The sequence below is a fragment of the Prionailurus viverrinus genome, chromosome B1 (genome assembly GCF_022837055.1).
Source record: "Prionailurus viverrinus isolate Anna chromosome B1, UM_Priviv_1.0, whole genome shotgun sequence".
Taxonomy (NCBI): domain Eukaryota; kingdom Metazoa; phylum Chordata; class Mammalia; order Carnivora; family Felidae; genus Prionailurus; species Prionailurus viverrinus.
In genome coordinates this window covers 96,290,337-96,313,282 of record NC_062564.1, presented here as the reverse complement: position 1 = coordinate 96,313,282, position 22,946 = coordinate 96,290,337, and the positions used below count along the sequence as shown (strand labels likewise).

At 43.3% G+C, this 22,946-nt stretch overlaps 1 protein-coding gene across 10 annotated transcripts in view; it reads left to right on the top strand.

Annotated features, from left to right (window-relative positions):
* Positions 1-2,003: 2,003 nt before the first annotated feature.
* JADE1 (jade family PHD finger 1) overlaps positions 2,004-22,946 on the top strand; it is a 59,919-nt gene continuing 38,976 nt past the window's right edge. Inside the window, exons 1-2 of one of the 10 annotated variants that reach the window (XM_047855206.1) lie at positions 2,004-2,280; positions 19,803-19,880. In XM_047855206.1, the coding sequence (XP_047711162.1) occupies positions 19,829-19,880 (52 nt within the window). In that variant the 5' untranslated portion in view covers positions 2,004-2,280; positions 19,803-19,828. Of the gene's footprint in view, positions 2,281-2,437; positions 2,529-2,558; positions 2,705-3,648; positions 3,780-4,135; positions 4,233-4,613; positions 4,644-4,970; positions 6,128-6,272; positions 6,294-8,477; positions 8,501-19,802; positions 19,881-22,946 lie in introns of those variants that run through there. The other 9 variants (XM_047855209.1, XM_047855208.1, XM_047855207.1 and 6 more) reach the window with 9 other exon arrangements.

Genomic DNA, 22,946 nt, shown 5'->3' with positions numbered 1-22,946 from the left:
ACTAATCACCACTTTCTAAGTCTGGTAAGAACAATCAGAAATTACTGAATGTTAAAGAAAAAAGAGGCATTCAATATCATCTTGTCTATCATCTCACTGGGAAAACTAAGGCCCAAAGAGATTTATTTGTCAGAGTCACAGTGTGAGTTGGTCGGAGTCTCCTGCATTCTAGTCCAGAGCTATTTATAGCACATAACACTGCCTCAGTGCATCAGTATTTCGAAGTAAGGGCATAATGAGAGACTATTCTTGGGACCATCAGTACTGATCCATCTATCAGCTAGGGGAGTCTGTGTGCCCTTTTACCTCCTTATTTTTCTCCTAAATGTATTCAATACACTTTAATTTTGTTGCCTGATGTCTTGGGAGTGGGGAATGTCAGAAAAAACAAGTAAAATGTTAAATGGTAAATGTAATTTAGATTTTTTTTTTTTTTTTTAGCGACAATGAGTGAAGTGAGGCTGGCTAGAATTTAGAAAAGTTGCAGTTTTCCAAAGAAGACCAAGAAAGAGAATCGGGTGGAATGACCCAGGGAATTGATGACCTCCTGCTGCCAGGGCCTCTGTTGGGCACTTTTATGGGGCTTTCTCATTCCTCTTAACAACACTTCAGGTTAGCATCTGTTAACCTCATTTTATTACTCATGAAGAAATTGAGGCTCCAAGAGGTTCTGTCTTTTACCCCAGTCACACAGGTTGGGAACTGGTAGAGCTAGATCTGATGTGTTCTGTCTGGCTGTGAAGCCTGTGTACTTTTAGTTCTACAGGAGAATATGTGTAAGGTGAACGAAGGAAAATAACAATAACTGGAGTGTGATCTAGTAATAGTAATAATGACAGCATAGTGCTTTACAGGTGTGAGTTCTGAACGTGATTAAATGAGCATATGAATAGGACTGATGGGGTGTCTCCTGCTCTTCCTCAGGGAAACAGGAGAGGAAGATAGAAGACATATGCATAAGATTTCCTTTGGCTTACTCGTTTTCTGAAAAAGAATTAAAAGGCTCAATTAGTTTTGTTTTGCCACATTTCTCAGATTATTATGTTCTTGAGGTGGGTGGATAGATTGGCATGTGATTATGTGAAATCAAACCTGGTATCTTCAGAAGAATTCTAGCAGATAAGCATGTCTTTGGGTTCAATATTCAGTTTTGTGATTAGTGATTACTGTTCACATTTCCTGAATGGGAGTTTTTAAATCTGCATCCAGGTCTTTTTCCTTTTGAAGCTAAATGTCATATATACCCTTATTTCTTTTATGCTAACCTCCATATGAAAAAGCAAATTAGTGTTATGAGGAAAATCAGCAACCAGTCATTGGTTGCTACATATCCCCCAAATAAATATCCCCCAAATAAATCTCTGATGACTAATGTTATATTAGTCTGTAACTCCAGTTTAAACTTTAGGCTCCATTCTCTTATTTGGGAGACAATGGCCAGTTCTGTAATACTGTGTAATATAAAGGTGGTGTCCATTTATAAATAATCATTGTCTTCTAATGAATTAATCCTCATTTGCAATTACAGCTGGATACAAACTTGGGTAAAGATGCGTTCTGTCTCCAAAATTGGATTCTCTGCATTTAAAAATGTCATTCTAATTCTCAACTCCCTAGAACTGTTACTACAAAAGAACTATTTATTTTGCCATTCAGCCTAAAAATAAAACCTTTCACCCAGATAGCACACTTTAATAGTCACATTTTTATCCAAATAATTTTAAACGAATTTAAAAGAATCCATTTCTAGGTGCAATGAGAGCAGACAAGAGTTGGAACTGGGGTAGATTGGAGGGGGTAATCTAAAAGCCCACCTCCCTGCTTAGAAACACCTCAAGAATTTCTTGACTCACAAGGGAAGTGAGGGAAGAGATTTTAAAAGCTGAACAGTGCCGCTCTTTGCCAGCTCCTGCGGACGAAGGCCCAGCCGGCTGCGGCGAGGGCCGCGAAGAGTTAACCAGGGACTGAGCCCCCCGCGCCGCGGACTCCCGGCGCGCTCCCTCCGCCCTCATGTCCCCACCCTCTCGTTTTGGCAAGGGATTAAAGTGCTCCCCCCTGTGGCAGCAGTGACCCAGAAATGAGTTTGATTCACATAGCCCTTCCTCCATAACAAGCCAAACGTCCGTCCGAGAGTGCCTCCCTGCACGAGTGCCGAGTGTGTGCGCGCCGGCAAGAGCAGGGGCCCGCCCGGCTGCCCGCCCGCCAGCCGCGGCCCGAACTCATGCAGCGCGGAGCGAGCGGCGTGGAGCCCAGCGCCTCAGCCGAACCCTTCCGCAGCAGGTACGCGCGCGGGCCGCGGGGGGCGCGCGGGGTGGGCGCGCCGCGCGTGTGTCCGCGCGTGTCCGCGTGTGGGTCCGTGTGCGCGTCCCGGTACCGCGGCGGCGGCGGCGGCGGCGGCGGTGGCGGCGGCGGCGTCGGCTGCAGGACGAGCCGAGAGGCTCAGCCATATTTGATGGTTTTGTTGCTTTGCTCGGGAGTTCTCGGGAGTAATTTAATGCCGAAGGTCGCTGCCTAGTGGAAATAATATAGTACGTCATTAATATGGCGCCAAAAGATTGGGTTCTCGATCTGTAGCGAGGAGGGAGGGCAGGCAGCCGCCGAGCGCAGCGTTACTATCCCACCAGTAACTTGGGCATTGCTGGGGCGGGGGCCAGAGGAGGAAGAGATGATTTTTGGATCCTGAGAATTGATCTATGTTGGATCAGTAAGTTTCATTATGATTATTTTTCAATTTTGGGGGCTGAAGACTTAAGAGCTTTTTCTTCTTTCGGATTTGCGAAGAACATGCGGTTTTCAGGTGAATCATCATTTAAACGCGTTTAGGAGCAGAAGCCCAGTTTAGTTGGCTTTAGTTTATACAAATTTTTAAAAAGCCAAAGCGCATTAGGCTGCATGAAAGTGGAAAGCATAGTAGCAACTTGGTAGACAGATGGCAATGGCAGAACGCAGGTCCGCGCACATATATGAATCCAGAGTGTGTGTGACCGTGGTGGCGGGGGGACGACTATATTTGTCCAAACATAGGTGTGTGTATAGGTACATCTGTGTAGGGTGGCCGCAGCCCTGGCTCTTGTCACCGCGTCACCACGAGTCCAAAATATTCTTTGCATCAATTCAAGGGCAGTGAGCAAGGGGTGTAGGGACAGCTTGGCAATTAGATTCGTCCAAATTGGGTTTCCAACAATCAGACCTTTTACTCAAAGCGAGATTGTAAAGAGTAAAACCTTTCATCGGTGAAATTAGGAAGGAGTTGGCATTGGTAGAGCAAAGTACCGATTAACCATGAACTTAAAACGGATTGCAAATTGCAACCTTTGGCACCATCTGCAAATTGTGGGGGTGGGGTCGCTCTGGCTCCGCTGCCTTAAATGAACGTGCAGTGTGTACCTCCGGACTGCAAGTTGCAAAGCCCTCCAGTGCACGTGTCTGGTGCTTGTGAGTGTGTGTTTGTGAGTTGGGGGCTGTTGTTTGGTAGCCAGCAGGCTTTCCGGGTTGTTGGCGCTGGCTTGCAAATGCGGGAGAGGGATGGAATGTGGAATGTTGACCAGGGAACCGAATCCTGTCGGAACGGTCCCATTTGCTGGAGAAATTCGATCCCTTCCACCTCCTTCCCGCTCCCCCGCCCGCCTGCGGGCAGGAGGCGGGGCCGGGGACGCGGCTGCTGCTCAAAGTGGCGGAGCGCGGCGGCGGGAGGCAGGTGCACGGCACCCGCCAGTGGGGGTGCCTCAACTTCCGCGGGCGTTTAAATAGCAGGCTCTCTCCCCTCCCACCGGTAATAGGTGACCTGGCGGCCGAGGGCGGCGGGGGGAAGGGGACGGGGTGGACCCGGGAGGGAGCCTCCGCGGCACGTGGGCAGGTGCTGGGTGGCCCCGGGGCCAACTTTTGTAGCCCGCCTCTGGCGTTGGAGGAGAGGCGGCTCCATGTGGAAATGGGGGCGGGTGGCGGCCGAGGCGCTGTTTTCTCGGCCGCGGCCGGAGCGTCACCTAACGGTCCCAGAGGCGCTGCCGCGGGGCCCGGGGTGGGGGGCTTCAGGGGCGGGGACGCCCGGCCCGCCGCGCCCGCGCCGCGGGAGCCCCGCACAAAGCCTGCGGCGCGGGGGCGTCCGCCGCGCCCCCGCCCAGGGAACGGCCCGAAGCCGTCGCCGTCCCCGCGCTGATTCCGGCGGGCGGCCGCAGGCGTTTGTTTGTTGGTTCCGCGCCGCCTTCCTCCCCGGATGGCTTCCTGTGACAGAGGTGATACACAGTTTCCAGAACTGTCTGGGGGCGGGAGCGGGAGCGGGAGCCGAGCCCGCTCGGGGCTGCTCGCCGTCACCGCCGCCTCTCCCATCTCACAGCGGTTTCTCGCCGGCGCGCCCTCCCCAGCTCAAAGGTGCCGCCCGGGAGGGACTCGGGGAGGGGGACGGCGCGGCCGTTTCCAGCGGCGCAAGTGGCTTCTGGACGCGAGGGAGCGTTTGATTTGCAACTGGGGCCGAGCGGATTGGTGCAGCTGGCGGCGGCGGGGCGGGAGGAGCGGCGGCGGCGGCGGCGGGGGGTGGCCACTTTCAAATGGAGAGGGCGGCGGCGGGGACGCCGCTGCGGAGGGAGAGGGGCTTGGTTGCGCCACGAGAAGGTGTCATCACTGCACCGGGGCTAATTCCGGTGGAGGTGCCGGGAGTTACTTTCCCCTCCTTCCGCGCTGTTGTTTCTGTCGCCTCGGGAAGAGGAGGAGGAGAGGGAGGAGAGGCAGGCAGGCGGGGAGAGAGGGTGGGGGCGGCGCCGCGCGGAGCCGCGGCCCTGCGCACACCCTGGCGGGAGGCGGGAGCCTTGCAAAGCGTTCTCTGGTGCGGGGCGGCGGCCCAGCTCCCCCACCCCGGGATTCCCCCCTTTCCTGCCTTCTACCCCCCAGCCCACCCCGCACTTCTCCCTCCCGCATGGGCTCCTCGTCCCAAGGTCCTCCACCCCGGCTCTCCTCGCCCCGCGTTCTCCCCCACTCCAACCCCTCCCCCCAACTACCCGGCCCCGGGCTTCCCGACCCTGGGCTCCCCCTCCCGGGCGCGCGGGGGCGGCTGCAGCCCAGGCGCACGGTGAATGCAGCGAGCAAACAAAAAAGCGGGCGATTTAAACGTGCCTTCGAAACCCGTTAGGAATGCGTCGTCACCCGGAGACCGTTTACAAGCTGCTTTGGCTGGCTTTCTAGTAACGAGGAGACAGGCGCCCCACCTCGCCCACCTGGGGCGAGGGTCTGCAGCCCTCCGTTTACTCTGTTCAAGAGGGAACACTTTAGGGGCTTCTTTCCCAAAGGTTATTAGGTGTACTATTTTTGTGTTTCAGGAAACCCACTGTGAAAGCCTTGCTTTTTAGTTACTGGTAGCCCAAGGCTGTTATCTTTCAAAGCTGATGAACTAGTTTTAAGGTACAAGGAAATTATTTCCTTGAAAGCTGGTTTAGTAGTGGTGGACCATCACTGGTTAGCGTTTACTATAGTAAGTTGTATTTTGATCAATCACAGCTAATCAAGATTTAATCACTTATAGGTAGATAAAGGAAGAGTTCATTATAACCATGTTTACACTGATTTAACATTTTAAACACAATAGTAGTGGAATGGGCAACACATGTTGGAGAGACACAGAGGATGTTTTGTGGGTGACACTTTCTGACAAATATCTGCAACCCAGAATTTTATTGCTCTTATTCCAAATATTTCGGTCTCATTTAATGTCACTTTTAAGTCAGATGAGTTTCCTGATTGGTATTTTGCTTTTCTTTAAGTTTGTGTATTTTTATGTTTGTATAGGACTCGGCATTTTCAGGTCTGCAACAGATACAGTTTACAGCTAAGTGTTTTGTTTCCCCATATCTCCTTTTATTTTTAAGTTTATTTAGTGTGTACATGCGCACGTGTGAGAGAGAGAGGGAGAGAACGAACCCCAAGCAGCCTCCGTGCTGGCATCACTGAGACCAAAGTGGGCCTGGAACCCATGAACCGCTAGATAATGACCTGAGAAGAAACCAAGAGTCAGACTGTTAACTGGTCTGAGCCACCCAGGCCCCCCCCCCCCCCCCCCCGCCTTTTTTTTTATACAGCCAGACATAAAGGGAGTTTCCTGATATGCAGTAGAACTTGAACTTGATTCTATCTTAGAATGGTAAGCTGCTTTGTAGTAAGATAAGTTGGATGGGTTGCCACAGAAATTTTATCTATGATAAAGTTAGATATATGTTCACTTAAAAGGAAAGAAGTTCATGCGCATTTTAGTTTCATATTAGTTACTAAAGTTGAAAGAAGAGCTGTAATGAGAAAACTGAAAAATGGTAAGTGTGCCTGAAAGTGAGATGAGAGGAAAAAAAACTGTTAGGAGTTTAAGGAAATGTTATATTTTAAAATGAGCTGTTGCTTAGCTCAGAGGCCTGGGGGGAAGTATATTAGCTAAAAACTAGGAGGACTTGGAATAAAAGCCTATCTCCATGTGACTCATCTATAGTAGGCACTTAATAATTACTGTTTTTTGACTTTAAGGAGCCCTTAGTGGCTTCACGTATTATTACAGAGGTGGTGTTACATGTACATTGTTGGAAATTAGAAAATACGGAGAGGCAAATATAATAACACATTCCTACCACCCAGAGATCACTACTATATCACTTTATAGTGTACTATATCACTACTATGTGTGTGTATGTATGTTTTAATGGAAATGAAATCATACTCTATACAGGTCTATAAGGAGGTTCCCCCCACTCCTTGGCCAGCTTGGTAAATTTTCATCTCCTCTATTACTGAGATATATTCAGATTTCCGCAGTTGGCCCTAAAATATAACAGAGCAGCTTTGTCTAAATTAATACTGTCCAGCTGAGGATCATTTATCGCATCTGGTTATTATTTTCCGTAAGTAGATTTTAATCTGTAGTTACTTTTTGACAGAACCTCTGACATTGAGGAGTCAAGCCTTTGGAATTAATCATGACTGGATTTTTAAAAAGTTGGAAATGAAAATAACGTTATAATTTGGGTTTTAGATTTAGAAATTATCTGCTTGAAAAATACTTTAGAGAAATTTGCCTGATGTATTTGTCTGCAGGCTTGTTGGGAAAAGAATTATTAACTGTTTCTGTTTCAGTACTGAGGAAGTTGGAATAGCAAACATCAAAATATCAAACGCTAATGTCCTATATCTAGGATTTTTCAGGAGTTAGGTAGAGGCATATGAATCTCAGAGTTTGCTTACTTCCTGTTGGTGGAGCTCTTCTGTCCTTTAGTATTGGGGGACACCCATTATACTATTACAGTTAACTGTCAGGATTTGCATTATAAACCCAGTTTCCCCACAAGGTTAATAGAGTTGACCATCTTGACCAGTTCCTCTTGCTTTTTATTTGGGTTGGCATCAGAAAGTTTGGCTAATTTCAGACAGTTATGCCCGTGTTAAACTTCTTTCATTCTCTCCCTGTAAAACATTGGCATCACATTCAACAATAGCTTTTAATTTTTTTAAATTAATTACAAAAATTTTCTTAATGTTTATCTTGAGAATGTGTCTGTGCCCAAGAGGGGGAGGGGCAGAGAGAGAGAGGTAGAGAATTCCAAGCAGGCTGTGTGCTCAGCACGGAGCTGACTCTGGTGCTGACTCTGGTGCTCGATCTCAATGACTATAAAAGGTCATGACTTGAGCTGAAATCAGAAGTTCGGAAGTTAACTGACTGAGCCACCCAGGTGCTGCTTTTTAAAGTTTTTACATTAAAAGTGGCTTTGCTTGGAGTTACTAGTTTATCAGATAGTATCAGAAGCCTGGTAGGAACCTTAATTGGGGAAGTGTTTTAATTCCTGAGACAGTAAGTTACTTCCTTGAAAGTTTTAGTGTTCAGTCTGTTTTCTCCATTTTCAAGATGTCGCAGCTCATGTATTTAAAATTTAGACAATATGTTTATTATTTATTGTATATGATATTTCAGAAAGTTGAGACTTGAGAGTTTATTGCCATTTACCTGGTGTACTTGTATAAAAGTATTGGTTTATGATTGTGAGGGGTGTATGTTTTGATGTTTTTGCAGTTGTGGACTCAGATGGAGTAAAGTTACCCTGCATTCCTAAAATATGCCAGGGTGGCCTTAGAGAGGGTCTTTTTACCTTTGAGTGGAAGTGGTATCTTGTCTGCAGGTTTAGTTTAGGGTCAAGTATCCAGAGTCCACAGAGAAAATCTAGCCTGAGAGGATATTGCTCCTGACTCTGGCCATGTTATTGTGGCCTTATCTGCCCTAAGCCTTGAATGCTTATTAAGGATGTCTTTTCCTCACCTGAAAGCAACAAAAATATTGCTAGACCTGGAATGAAAAGCTTAGTTGCTGGGGAATTTCCGTTCAGAATCCTTTACTAACTCCAGACCAATGGTATATTATGTGCACTTAACAGATGTTCAGGATCTAGCTTTTGATTACCCTAAAACCAGTCCAGTATTTACTTTTTGCTTTTGATTCTCCAGGTAGAGTCCAAACATAATTAATTGACAGAGGATTGTTGAAGTAAGTTCATTTTTAAAACCTTGGGTTTTTTTGGGCTTGTTTGTTGAAGGAATTAAACCACAATTTTCTCTTGTTTTATTTTTTATTATTTTTAAATGTTTATTTATTTTTGACAGAGAGAGACAGAGCATGAGCAGGGGAGGGGCAGAGAGAGAGGGAGACACAGAATCTGAAGCAGGCTCCAGGCTCTGAGCTGTCAGCACAGAGCCCGACACGGGGCTCGAACTCATAGACTGGGAGATCATGACCTGAGCTGAAGTTGGACGCTCAACCGACTGAGCCACCCAGGCGCCCCACTCTCCTGTTTTAAAAGGGCTCACAATTGGCAGTAATTTATGTATATATAGTATTGATTATTTAAGGTCTGCATAGGAGATTTTATTAAATCTCATGACAGCTTCCAAGTTTCTTAGCATTTAAGTGAAGATTTCAGTGGTAAGAGTCCAAAAAATGAATAAAACGAGTAATTTTTTTTTTCTTTACTCCTTACTCTAGGGTAAGGAACAAGAATTGGTAAGGTTAACAAGTTGCTGAGTTGGAGCCAAGTTGCATGGTTTGCTTTTGTTTAACACAAAGACTACTAAACATGATTTTGAGATTTTTTTTTTTTTTTTGATTACTCATGACCATCTTTACAAGCCTCAGTTATTTCAGCATTGAAATCTAATGATGCACTTAAGATGTGTAGGCTGACTACTGGTGGCTTGTAACTTTTTTAAGTGAAGGATAAACTTAAGATCTGAGACCTGTGGAACCTCTCCCAGAAAAATCAAGATGTGCTGAAATTTGCATGCCATTTCAGGGATTTGGGGGAATACTTTAAATGTATTCTTGGATACCAGTGTAGTGTTTAATTTTTGGTGAGTTCTTTTTATGATTTTTCTGTGATCCTTTTACACCACTGAGTGGCTCAGTTGGTTATGTGTCTGACTTTGGCTCAGGTCGTGATCTCGTGGTTCGTGGGTTTGAGCCCCGCATTGGGCTCTGTGCTGACAGCTCAGAGCCTGGACCTGCTTCGGATTCTGTGTCTCTCTCGGTCCCTCCTTTGCTTGTGCTGTGCCTCAGTCTCTCAAAAATGAATAAATGTTAAAAAAAAAGCCTGTCTAAAACAGGTTTTTTTTTTTGCTTATTGTGTTACTGGCTTGAAAGTCAGGTAAGAAGCTTGTTAGAAGTTTTTATAATTTAGTATACACTGGCTCCAAGTAGGAGTCTCAAGGGTTTGAGAAAATTCACAGGTTTCTAGACATGGCTTTTATTTAAGTGGCTTAGAGCATCCTGCGCTGCTTTTCCTCTTTTCAGTCTTACCTGTTCTAGTTAAAAACTTCTAAAGGAACGAGTGTGCCTGATCCTTAACTTTGTAAGCTTTAAGGCACGTGTTTGCCCAGGACCTGGTCATGATTTACATTTCACTGATCCTACATAATGCTGGTTTATAAACATACTGCCAGTATGTTGATTTGTGGCAGAGATCAGTAAACTTTTTGGAAAGGGCCACATAAGATAGTAAATATTTTAGGCTTTGTGGGTCTTATGGTCTCTGTTAAAACTGTTTAACTCTGCTTTTTGAAGTGTGAAAACAATCAAACTTTATTTGTGGACACTGAAATTTTGAATTCTGTATAATTTTTATGTGTCATGAGATGTCCTTTTGATCTCCCCCACCCCCAATTTAAATATGTAAAAACCATTTTTAGTTCAGGGGGTGGACAAAAACAAGCTGTGAAACTTTGATTTTTACAGTGAGACTCAGCATTACCTAGTTACCAAGATTACTCCTGCTGGGGCTAAGTTACCTTTCTGGTAGGAACCTGAAAATAAGTTGAAATTAAAAGTTTGTTTGATAAATGTGGAGGGAGTTTGCTAGTCTGAGGGCTGTGGCTCTTAACTTTTTGGTTCTTAGATCCCCTTTGAGGATATAATTTATAACCTGGGCCCTTGTGTACCTGGGAAAGCACACTTAGGGAGTCACACCCTCAAGGGGACCAGGCCAAGAAGTCCTGTGTAAGGGAACATGCATTATAAACTGGAGTTCCCTACAGAGGGAGATAACTTCTCTCCAAGTAGAATGTGTGTGTTCGACCACTCAGAACCCAATACCTGCTGTTCGGAGGACTCACACCCCTCTGATTAGTGTTCAGAAAACTAGCACACTCTGCTCTACCAGGTCGAGTGGGACTTACAGCTGTCTTCCTATCAGCTTGCCAGGAAACCACGTTTCAGTTTCTTACTTAACAGATTGTTTTTCATGGATTATATTTTAGTTGTCTGATAATAGATAGTAAATGGCTTTAATCCTTTACATAACATCTTTCAAAATCACAGTACATCCAGGAGTGGGGGAAGCTTGTGGTCTACTCACCTGGGAGGAGGTGGCTGGCTTTGGAATGCCTGCTCACTTTGGGAACTGGTCTTTTGTTTGGAGACTGGCTTTTGCTCTAGACCTGTGTGTATGTGTCTTTGCTCATGCTGGTTAACCTCTCCAGAATTCTATGTACGTCTCTTTAAAATTAGGAAAAGTGGATTAAATTATCTCTGAAATGTTTTGTAGCGCTGCGATTATTTATGGGTTTCTTTTGGGAAGATTTCCTATAGACCCAATCCATGGGGTGAGACTCCTTTTAGCCTTGAACTCAGAATACTTCTGGAGACCTTGCTCCTAGGTTTTGAAATCATCTGTATGTTTCAATGACCATAATAACAAGACTTGTACAGTTAAGGTGAAATGTTTGTCTTCATATGTAACTGAGATGTGTAAAGGTGTTTTTAGTAAAGTGTGCTATCTAGGTCTTCTAATATGCAACATTGGGAGTCATTTTTTTTGTCTTTTTAACAGTACTTTAAAAATTTTTGGTGACTTAACATTGTTAGTGGTAACTGATAGTTTCTAACAACCGGCTATAATCAAGGAACAAAGTTCCTCAAAACAGCTGCGTTTCAATCTGTGCACAGTGTAATTGTCATTAGCTGGTTGAGTCTGGTTTCTGCAGAAGCTGCTTTGTATATCCTGTATAGGAACATCTGGTTTGAGCGTTTAAAAATCTTTTAAAATTACCCTGTAGACACTTTGCATTTATTGACTTACTCTTCCAAGGAAAGGCTTGTAGACGGACTCCTTTCCCTCCTTACTCTTACCTTGGTTCATGCAGAAACTATCTGCTGTCAACACTTCGGTTTTTTTTAAGTGTTATTCTTCAGTGGGCTTTTAGACTTTGACCTAATTTGCGTGGGTATTTTTATATATTATGTACATTAGGATTTGGTTCAGAGACCCTAGGGCAGACTGGATCACAAATTTCTGATTTCAGTGAGTGCTTTAGAAAAAAAAACTTCAGTTTTCCCTGGTAATTGTCAAAAACAGTATGTAAAGAGGAGTAAGAATATGGGGCAAATAGGGGCTTTATCTCATATGAATTCTGACTGAGTGGTAGCACTGTGTTAAGGAGGATTCTGAAGTCATGTCTGGGCTTGTGGAAAAGAATGACTCAATTTATTAACCATGCCTGCCATGGGTGGAGGAAATGGCCTATTTGGTCGCCATCTCTGGAATGTAGCTTTTTTATTTTTATTTTTTTCCAAAATAGTACTACTCTTGAAATGGATAGGAAGTTGAATGTTTATTCTTTAAAGGTAGTTTAAACTCTAGTTTTCCTGTCTAGGTTAGGGTTTTTCTATTCTTATTTTTAGTGAGCTTCTACTGGTAATGGCTATTATGTGTTTTAAAACTTTTGCTTTTGAAGTAAATAGTGTGTGATACTAGCATTTTATGGTATTATCCTATTACCTTTTCTACTTTTTTCCTTCTGTACTATTCCATCAAACATTCTTTAGAAGCCAGACAAAAGCATTTGGTACCCCATCTTATCAGGAAAGAGGTGGGGGATACATAGTTTATTGCTGGCTGCTTATTTTAGGCTGGTGCTTTGCATGGGACTCAAAAGTTGTGCTCCCAGGGTCTTCCCAGGGAAGAATGGTTTTGGAATTTAAATCTTTACTATTATAAACATAGGACAGGATCATGGCTAAGCAATTAAAAGTCATATAAAAGGTCATAAAGAGAAGTAAAAGTTCTCAACCTATTCTATCTGGAACACTTTGGTCACATTTCTCAGAAGTAAACACCATTATTAGTATCCTTTATGTTCTTCCAGAAATGAATAAGCAAGCAATTGGTGTGTATATATACTCTCTTCTTTTGTCCCTTTTATATGTAAATGGGCCTATATTTCAGGTCCCCCCCACCCCCCTTGCAGTTTGCTTGTGTTTCTTAATGTGTCTCTGGCATCTTTCCATATCTGAACATGTAGATCTAACAAAAAAGAATTCTTAGTAGATGGAAATAGGGATAGAAGCTCGAGATGGGAGGCCATGGTGACTGACTGCCTTTATTAAGTTCTGGTGTGAATTCATTCATTCCCATGTCAAGAGAAGTTAAAAAAAAATTCTAAATACAAATGATTGCAGTGTTTTGTCATAGCTGCTCTTCAGTTGCTGGCTCTAATTGAGTCAGTGATTACAGAGACCTGGGAGGGGTCTGATTGTTTTTAGGGCTCTCATAAGCAGGGATTGGATTATTTATAAATTGGCAAATGGGAGCTGCTTGTGATTCATTTAGAACCACTCAAATATATAAATTCTTTAAAATCTTAAACAATGTTTCTATTGACTTTAAAAGACCGAGTTTACAAATCATTTATGAAGAATTTACAGTGAAGCACTTGGGCTTCATTAGTGATGTTTGTAGGAATGAATATTGTAGTCATGATTATCTGGTCAATTACAATCTTTTTTTGGGAGAGGTGGTTATTTGCTAAAATAAACAAGTTTCCACTGAATATTTTCAAGTGTGACATCTTTGCAAAGGCTCTATGGTAGTTTGAGCAGCATTTTTTAAACAGATTTTGATGTATGACATGAAAGACATTTTTAAAAGTTGCTTTTGGGGTTTGAAATATTTAGACAAGGTTAAAACTTTAACACTTAAGATCTAAGCAGTTTGTCAGTTAAATCAAATATATGACTTTTTTTTGACCAGATAAAACTCTGCTTAAAGTAAGAAAGCTGGGTTTGAGTTATAGTCACTCTAGTATTTTTAGACTGTTAGTGAGTATATGAACTAAATAATGTTGCCAATTTGAAAAACTTCTGAGCAATTAATGTTGTCTTTAAAAACAGGTAAGAAACTAGCTGGATTTCTTTCACATTCATTTGAGGAACAGAAAATTACTGTGAAGTATAGGTCATTATTATATTTGGATACTTTGTTACATTGGGTACTGTGTACTCCATAGAAGATAAGATGGTGACCTATTAAGAAAATATAAGTCTTTTTTATGGGAGGGTTATTCAATGATCAGTAACTTAGGAATCAAACTGTCAGTTGCATAATATTTAAAAATAATAATTCAAATTATATGAAGTTAGCAAACAGAACGGTAAGGAAGTAGCTCATTATAAAATACTTTTTATGTAAAGATGACTTGGTGTCTGAAAATATGTTTTATATACATTTTTATATTACACATTTTCTAAATACATTTAAAAATTTTTTTTTTCAACGTTTATTTATTTTTGGGACAGAGAGAGACAGAGCATGAACGGGGGAGGGGCAGAGAGAGAGGGAGACACAGAATCGGAAACAGGCTCCAGGCTCTGAGCCATCAGCCCAGAGCCTGACGCGGGGCTTGAACTCACAGACCGCGAGATCGTGACCTGGCTGAAGTCGGACGCTCAACCGACTGCGCCACCCATGCGCCCCCCTAAATACATTTTAAAATATCGTACATTTAGGTATTAGATTAACTTTGACGAGAAATGGAAGGACACCAGTAAATTTAAAAATAATGTGACAGAAGTAACTCCAGTTAAGGGTCAATTAGATACTAAAGTGAAAGCATCTCATTCTATAAAGCCCAGTGAGCATTGGATTCAGTTTATGTATAACTCAATCATTCATCCAACAGGTTATTTTAATACATAGGATTGCATTAGATGGTAACATAGAGTAGTTAGAGGTGTTTGAGTACCTTCTATAACTTTAGAGTGAAATAAACAAGAATGAAACATAATGGATAAAATAGACACTTTGAGGAAGAAACCTGACTTTCTGCATATGAGCCATAAGATAATTAAAATCACTGGGGTGTAATCCTTATTGTAACTGTAGAGTTTATGGCCTGATAAATAAATGGTCCATGTTCTGCCAGAGAGAGTAATTCAAGTAACTGGACAGTTTATTTTCCTCAAATCGCCCCTGTTTCCCAGGAATAGCACTGAATAAACAATCGTCACATTCTTAATCATATTCTTTTGTCAAACCCTTCACTCCTTATCCCTGAAGTCATTTCTCATTTTTTCTTCCTTAGAATCACATACCAGTCATGCCTCCCTGGGACCACACCCAGGACACTGAACTTGTTCACTCTTTTTTCAAATTCCTGAGCCACCTTGGGGATGGGTTCCTTCAGCTGATGGCTGCTCTAAGTTCGTGCATGCTGATGTTCTTTCCCCCCCCCCCCCCCCGCAGTTTCAATCTAAGGAAACTTAAATTTTAAGGTTTTGAGGCACCTTGTTATCTCGTTTATGTATCCCATGCCCCACCATAGTCCTGTGAATGGTAGTCCTGTAACCTTTGCTGCAGTTACCACACTGAAGCTACTTGTCCAGTTATTTGCTTGCTGTGTCTTCCCATGGGCCATTTCATATCTTGTTCACCATATCTTGGGTATCCAACTCAATACAGATTTAATCGAATTAACATACTAGTCTACTGGTTTTAATCTGTGTGACACACGAGATTGAAGGAAAGTGATTTACTTGTAATCTCAGTAGGGATTGTAGTATAAATAGTGCCCGTGTTTCCTGAGGAGGTGGTGCCCTGAGCAGCCACCACTTGTGCCTGGTTGTCTTGGCACATCCCACCCTGCAGTGGAGATGGAGGTGCCAAAGGATTGTCACTTGACTGATCTAGCCAGGGTCTTTGGCCAACGGGCTCCTCTTAGTTGGCCTTTCCAGGCCATGTTCTTATTATAATCAGGCTTCCTAGGTAGGCTTCCTCTTTTTGGACAAAATCCCAAATGCCTAATAATAAGTACTAATAATAAGTCTGCTTAGGTGTTATGCTTCGCATGGCAAATGGACACTTTGAGTGTAAGTGGCATCATTTTGAGTAATCACTTTGAGTCAGTTTTGATGAAACTGGGCAGAATGTCTGGGTGAGGACTGGACCAGAGTTCCTGGTGCGTCGTCTTGTAGCTGCGCTGTGAGGCTGTGTTTTGCTTGGTACCCTCTCTGCGATGTCTTTATTTCATATTTAACTAAAGATTTCTGTCTGACCAGTTTATTGTAAATTTTTATTTTATTTTTTAATTTTTTTTAAATGTTTATTTTTGAGAGAGAGACGGAGTGCACGAGCAGGGGAGGGACAGAGAGAGAGGGAGACACAGAATCCAAAGCAGGCTCCAGGCTCTGAGCTGTCAGCACAGAGCCTGACGCGAGGCTCGAACCACAAGCCGTGAGATCATGACCTGAGCTGAAGTCAGATGTTCAACCGACTGAGCCACCCAGTTGCCCCTATTGTAAATTTTTAGAGAGACACATACATGGAACATTTAAGTGATGATGCAAAGCAAGAGTTGATTGTTAAAGAAAGCACATTAAAAAGTCGGGTGAAAAAGTTCTGAAAGATGAAATGAGTGGTAGAGAATGCAGGTGCTTTTAATTGGAATGGGGGACCATGCTTGGTGGCTTTGAGCTGACTCCCTGAGAAAGGTGGGATTGGGGTAGGTAGGGAGGAAAGGGCAAAGAGGCCAGCATTAGCAGAGGCTGAGAACCAAAAGAGGCCTGGACCAGCAGAGACAAGCCTAGCCATGGGGGAGTTGTTAGGAGAGATGCTTAGGTAGAGTTTTGAGACACCAGAGGAGTTTCTGGCCGGACCCATTTGCAAGTGTGCAACACAGAGATTTGCATAGGGAATGACTTGATGCGGTCACTTCACAGGATTAAACTATTGTGATAATGGGAAGGGGTAAGAGATTGTGGGCATGGAGAAAGGAAGGGAGGTGTTTAAAGGTATCCAGGTGTTTGAAGACAAATCTGTGGGGCAAAGTTAAGGGAACTTGAAAGAGTCCTACATTATGAATCAGTAAGCTTTGGCAATTGGATATAAGGTAAAAAAGGGATGTATGTTAGTAAAGAAATGAGCAAATAGTAAGATTCTGAAAGGGAAGATCTGGTGCAGAGTAATATGGTAGGTTATATGTATGTCGTTGGATACTTGAATGCTTTTCAACCAAAGCACAACCACCAAAATGTTGTGCTTGCATTTTTGGCTATCTCCCCTTTGTTTGTTCCTCAGGACTCTGCTCAGAATTTTTCCCTGACTCCATCAACCTCTGTTCCTACAGGGCGTTGTGTTTACCACTGTCAGGCACCGTTACTGAATTTGTCTAGCTCCTCAACTAGACCAGAAGTTCCATGAGGTTAGAAATGGTCATTTTCCTGCAGCACCTCCTTCTATGTTAGGTATTCATATATGTGGCATGCATTATATGCTATAATACCTTCTTGTTGCTTTCTTTGGAGTGTACCGAGTTTTAATTAGTTATTGCGTATCCTTCCACTGTTTAGATAATCAGCCATGCCCTGAGTCAACAATGGCAATGATGTGAGGGCTCTCTACTTTCTTGCACTGGCTTTTATTGGACAGATGTTTGAAGCATACAACCCCTGTATTGTGTGTCTTAAAGATAGTAATGTGTACTTTGATTTCTTGATATAGCAGGTAACCCCAGGTGAGATAAATTAGCCTGATGTCAAGGTTTAAGCACATTAGAGCCACAGAGGAAGAAATTCTGCCATGCACCACCCCCCTTTATTGTGCCAGGTTCCTTGGAGAAGTACAGTATCTCATTCTCAACCTTCATTTGTTAAGATCTTTTGGGGTGGATGAAAATGGAATTCATTAGAAAAAGACTATTTTTATTCTTCTTTTACTTGCATAATTTTGCTTGAGAGTGTGTTTAGGAGCATCATTCTATTTTGGCCAGTGCTTGCTTTTTTTATTTAGTGACTGCTTTCTCTGCGAGTTGTGTTTGAAGGCTAGGAGGGGAAGGCTTTTTGATTCAAAAATATTCTAAGCTCTTCAAGCTCTTTTCCTTAGATAAATTTAAGTTGTCTGAATCAGTGGAGATATGATCAGCATTGGTTTCCTTGTTTCTACCTGGGGAGTGTTTCCTGGGCTTTCTCTGCCTCTTTCTTCTCAGTTCTTACACACCTGCTCAGGAGGTGGGAACTGCACCCTTCTTGTGCCACGTCACACCGTAAATTTAAGGAATTCCTCTTTAGGTAGCCTGCCTGCCTGCCTGCCTGCCTTCCTTCCTTCCTTCCTTCCTTCCTTCCTTCCTTCCTTCCTTCCTTCCTTCCTTCCTTCCTGTGTCTGTCTGTCTGTCTGTCTAGCTCTTTGGTAACCTAGGCCTGAGAAGCTAGTTAGGAATGTGTGGTCTTTTGCTTTTCCCTTTTCTCTTTGCGCCTCCTGTTGGACAGGAGGAGGGCTCCCTTCTCTGAAAGGTTGGAGGAGAGTTTAGCTGTCAGTTTTTGGCACATGGTGACAGGGCAGGGAAGACAGTCATTCCAAGTGGGGGGGAAGGTGGGCTACAGGTGTTTGCTCTGGAAGCTTCTGACTAGAATGGGTTTGCCCCAGGCCAAGTTCTAGATTGCTGGGTGTTTAGTTATGGGTGAAGGGGGCTCTGCAGAAAAGGGGTGGGTGGGTTTTAGGACTGTGACCCAGCCCCACAGTATGAAACCCTAGCCCATAACGTAGCCCATGGCCCAGATCATGACTCCTGGGCTTCCACTTGGTAAATTCTTCTATTGAAGAGTCAGTTGGTAAACAAAAACTCACAAACCTTAACTGGCAAGTGTCTCAGAAAGAAAATGTGAAATGCTGGAATTCTAGATTAGGGGCCTGAATATTTGAGTCAATTATATAGGTGTGTTTGTTGGTAGTTGGGAACAGTATGATGTGTTTTTTGCTTTTTTTGGTCTCTTTTATAGGTCCATTTAGAGTGGAGCTTTGGGTTTCTAATTTCTGTCTTGTTCTAACATGGTGGTTCTCCACATTTTGCTCCACACCATGCCTGTGTGCCGCACTCTGGGAAACACACCACATTCTAATGCTGTGATTCCCAGTGAAGGGGAACTTGGGATGTACTTTTCTGAGGGGCTAGGTGGCTACTTCTGACTTGAAAAGCCTTCCTCCTTCATTGAGAATCATTGCTCTGCAGTAGGATCAGCGTCCTAAAAATGTCAAGGTGATTAGTAATTTCAGTTTGGAAAAGCTTTTTGGGTTTCTTTAGAGATCTGCCTGTGTGATTATGACCGTATGACTTATAAAGTTCATTGACTGGCTCTTAATCTTGGTTCACTGCTCTCTTTCTTGAGTGCAGTCATTTTCTTACCTGGTGGTGCTGGAGGCCTTTTATCATCTGGAAGGAGTCAGCAAGGCTGGCCAGGTGTCTGGCTAAGTTAGGTTGGTTGGACCAGGCTATAAGGAGGTGGGTCAAGTGCAGTGAAACTGGTTTTGGAATTCGAAGGTCCTGCTTACAGTGTGACCTTGGGCAAGTTGCTGCTTAAACTTTTTGGCTTCAGTTTTCTCATGAGTAAAGGGGAGGGAGCTGGATCAGAAATTATATGTCTGGTCTCTTTCTGTTCCAGCAGTGAATGCTGAGGGGTTGGAGATGGCTGGAGGAGGTATTTGCTTTCCCAATCCCCCGTTTGTTTTGTTCCTAGAACTCCAGATTATTTGGCTTTTAGGATTATTTTAGCAAAATTTGCCTGAGAAGCATAATCCTGCCCAGTGCAGTGTAAATATTCACACATTCAGGCACAGCCTCATCCCCATCCCCCATATACACACGTAAAATATGAATCTGTCTGTAGTGAGGAATCACTGTGCTCATTGCCGCGGGTTTTTTTTTTTTCTGCAGTGCTTGCCGCCAGTCAGCTAAAAAGACTCCTGGAGTAGTTGGTAGTGATAATGTCAACTGGAACTAGAGAGAAACCTGGCACCTTTGGGACACCTATTGATACTTGACTTCTCCACCCCTTCCCCCTTGGTTTTGAACCTGTCCTGTTAATGATTGTGCCCAATTATGTATCCTTGGTCTTTTTACTGTTTACAATGCAAATGCTCCTTAAAGCCGATTGTTTGCTTTTGTATGCTGTAAATCCTGGGCTGCTATCTGAAGCACAACTTGATGATTGTGTATTATCATCTTGGGTTAAGTGCTGTCTCATTGCTTTGCAGGCTGCCTGCTGTTTCCCGGGGAGATCATGAAACGAGGTCGCCTTCCCAGCAGCAGTGAGGATTCTGACGACAATGGCAGTAAGTCCTGCTTTGTTGTTCTTGGAGCCTACCAACGTTTGGGTCAGTGTAAAAACATGACTTTTTAATGTAATGCTTTAAATAGTTGAGGCCCTTTGCATATCAGGCAGGTCAGAGAAAGCCAAGCCTGGAGAATCACATCTGAGTGTGATACTGCAGGTCTGTAACCAAATCTTTCTGGTGAGGTTGACTGCAGGCAGGCATTCCTCAGCCTTCCGGTTTGTTATCCAAGGATGAATAATCCAGTTCCAAGAGTCACTGGTGTGTCTGTTTTTCCTAAACATCATTTATGGCACTTAGAGTTGATATTTATGAAGAGGGAACTTAATCGAAGCCAGGTAATTATCAACTAGTCCAACTCCTAAGGGAGATTGAAGACTGTTTAGTGTGTTGTAAAAATATTAAGTAAGGGAAGTCAAGAGTCCATGCTGTGCTCTTCACTTGATTTTTAGCGTTGACCATATTTAATACTACTACTCTCTGCATCTCTGCTCTCTGGCATCCCCATATTTTCACAGTGCAGCTGAGAACCAGAAGTTAGTTGGTTTCCAGGCAGTCAAAATAAATGTCACACAGCTTCTATGTATTGAGAAGCTAACAGACTACTTGAAGAGCTTCCCTCAGATAACAAGGAAATTTTGTACCTAACACAGTGCCTGAGCTCCAGCGCGTCAGCTTATGTTTTACACTATAGATTAAACTCAGAAAATGTGCTTGCCCTGCTACATAATGGGAAAGGTATTGGGCCTGCTTTCAAGGAACCCTGTCTTAGATATATATAAAATCCAGCTCTGACAGAGTCATTAGGGAAGTGTTAGAGATGTCTTTTTGACACTCACTAGAAATATATAGATGTCAGCACGAATTCAGAGGACAGGAGGGCCAGGGAAGCACAGAGGAGTTGAAAGTTGGGCAGGTCCTGAAGGATGAAATAGTTTTTAGGCAAACAGGATTAGTTTTAGTTTTTGGTCTTCCAAGTTTGCAGCAGTGTAAAAGCTGCAAATTAGAAAGTGTTGCTTGTCTGCTAAGCCATGGGAAGCATAGGGGGCAGGACCAGAAGCTTGAAAAACAGAAGAACTCAAACATAGCATTCTGTTTGGGAGTTTTGGGTACCGGCATGGGACAGTGGGAAGTAGATTTGGTGCCTATAGGAGATTTGGTGTCACGTTTTTGGGGTACACTGGATGGTAAGCTGTGGACTACATGGTGAAGGGCTGGGCTTGAGCTAAGGGATTGGGACTTTGGAGACAGACAGTGGAAGCTGCTGAGTTTGGCGTAGGGCAAGAGTTAAAACTGGGTGAGGGAAGGAGAAAGAGGATTGGGGGCTCCACAGAGAAGGGTTTTGCTTTTACTTCACGAAAGGTGTTGAGGGTCTGTGCCCAGGTGCCTGCAGTTAAAACCACTTGGCAGAGCCCTTGCGAGTGCCTTGTGAACTTCTTAGCACTTGTCATTGCACAGCCCTCACTACCTGCTTTCTCTAATATTTACTGAGGCTTTTTACTCCTTGAGGCAAAACCATACAGAGATATTTCTTTTCTGCCCCCTGTGGTGCCTATCAGAGTATTCTCAAGAGTCATAAGTGCTCAAATGCTTGCTTGAATACACAGTTTTGTCTTACATCAATTTTTAAAAAAAGTCTTGGGTTTTAGGTTCAGAACTAATCAGAAGAAGGTTTCATGAAATACTTTCTCTCACATACTAATAATGCCCAGTATGAGGCTTATAGTCCTATTTAATATTTTTTTTGGCATTGAGCAACAGGTTTATGCTCACTCTGTTTGCTTTTGTTGCTGCTTCATTTCCTCCCTAAGGAAATTCTAACTGGGTTAGAAAAGATTCTCCTGGAGGCACCTGGCTGGCTCAGTCAGAAGAGGGTGTAACTCTTGATCTCAGGGTTGCAGAGTTGGAGCCCCACATTGGGTATAGAGATTATTTAAAAATAAAACCTTAAAAAAGAAAAGATTCTCCTTGAATGTTCTCTCAGACTTAGAGCTTTCCCCTTTCTGGTCTAGAGTTGCCCAAGAGGATGTAAGTGTTCTAATCTAGTGTAATTGAGGAACTAGGTTTTAAGACTTTTTTTTAACTTTAATTAATTAAAATGTAAATTAAAAGCAATCACATGTGGCTAGTGACTACCATATTGGACAGTTCAGTTCTGGACCATGACCCATTCTAGTCCACCTCAGAGTTGCTCCTAATAGCCCCCAGAGGCCCTTGTATTAGACCTTTTGGGCTGCCATAACCAACCACAGACTGGGTGGCTTAAGCAGCAGATACTTATTTTCTCTCACAGCTCCAGAAGTCTAAGATCAAGGTGTCAGGTTTGCTGTCTTCTGAGGCCTCTCTCCTTGGCTTGCCTTCTTACTGTGTCCTCACGTGGTCTTCTGAGCATATGTGCATCCCTGGTGTCTCTGTGTCTGAATGTCCTCTTAAGGACATCAGTGAGATAGGATTAGGGTCAACTCTAATGACTTCATTTTAACTTAATCGCCCCTTTAAAGCTTTTATCCATATGTAGTCACATTCTGAGGTATTAGGAATTAGGCTTCAAAATAATAATTTTGGGGGGAAACAGTTAAGCCTGAAACCACCTTAGAAGACCAAATATTTCATCTAAATATGAATTTCCACCCAGAACTCTTGTTAGAAAGGGAGAATAGAGTGCCCAAAGTTCACCAGAATGTGTCCATCAAAAGTCACCTTAATGGTATGACAGCCAGTTTCTTCTTCCTCTTAATATACTTCTTATCTGTGCTAGTTTCCCTGAAGAAGGTGGAGGCGGAGCATTTATATTTATGGGGTACTGAAGGGTTACCCTGGATAGGCCACGAAGCTGGGTTCTGTCTATTCTAGGCTAGACATGGAAATCCAGTGGTGGTGGTGGAGGACAAGAATGATACCTCTTAGTAGAAGTTAGGTGGGCCATCCTTTTTGTCATAGGTAGTTCAGTATAAAGCATATGTTGATGCTTTATGGCTGTGCTGTCCATCCATGCTTAGTGATTTGGTAATTATGGTGGACGATAATAGTAAAAAAACAGCTCAATTAGAACCCTTGCAATGCTAA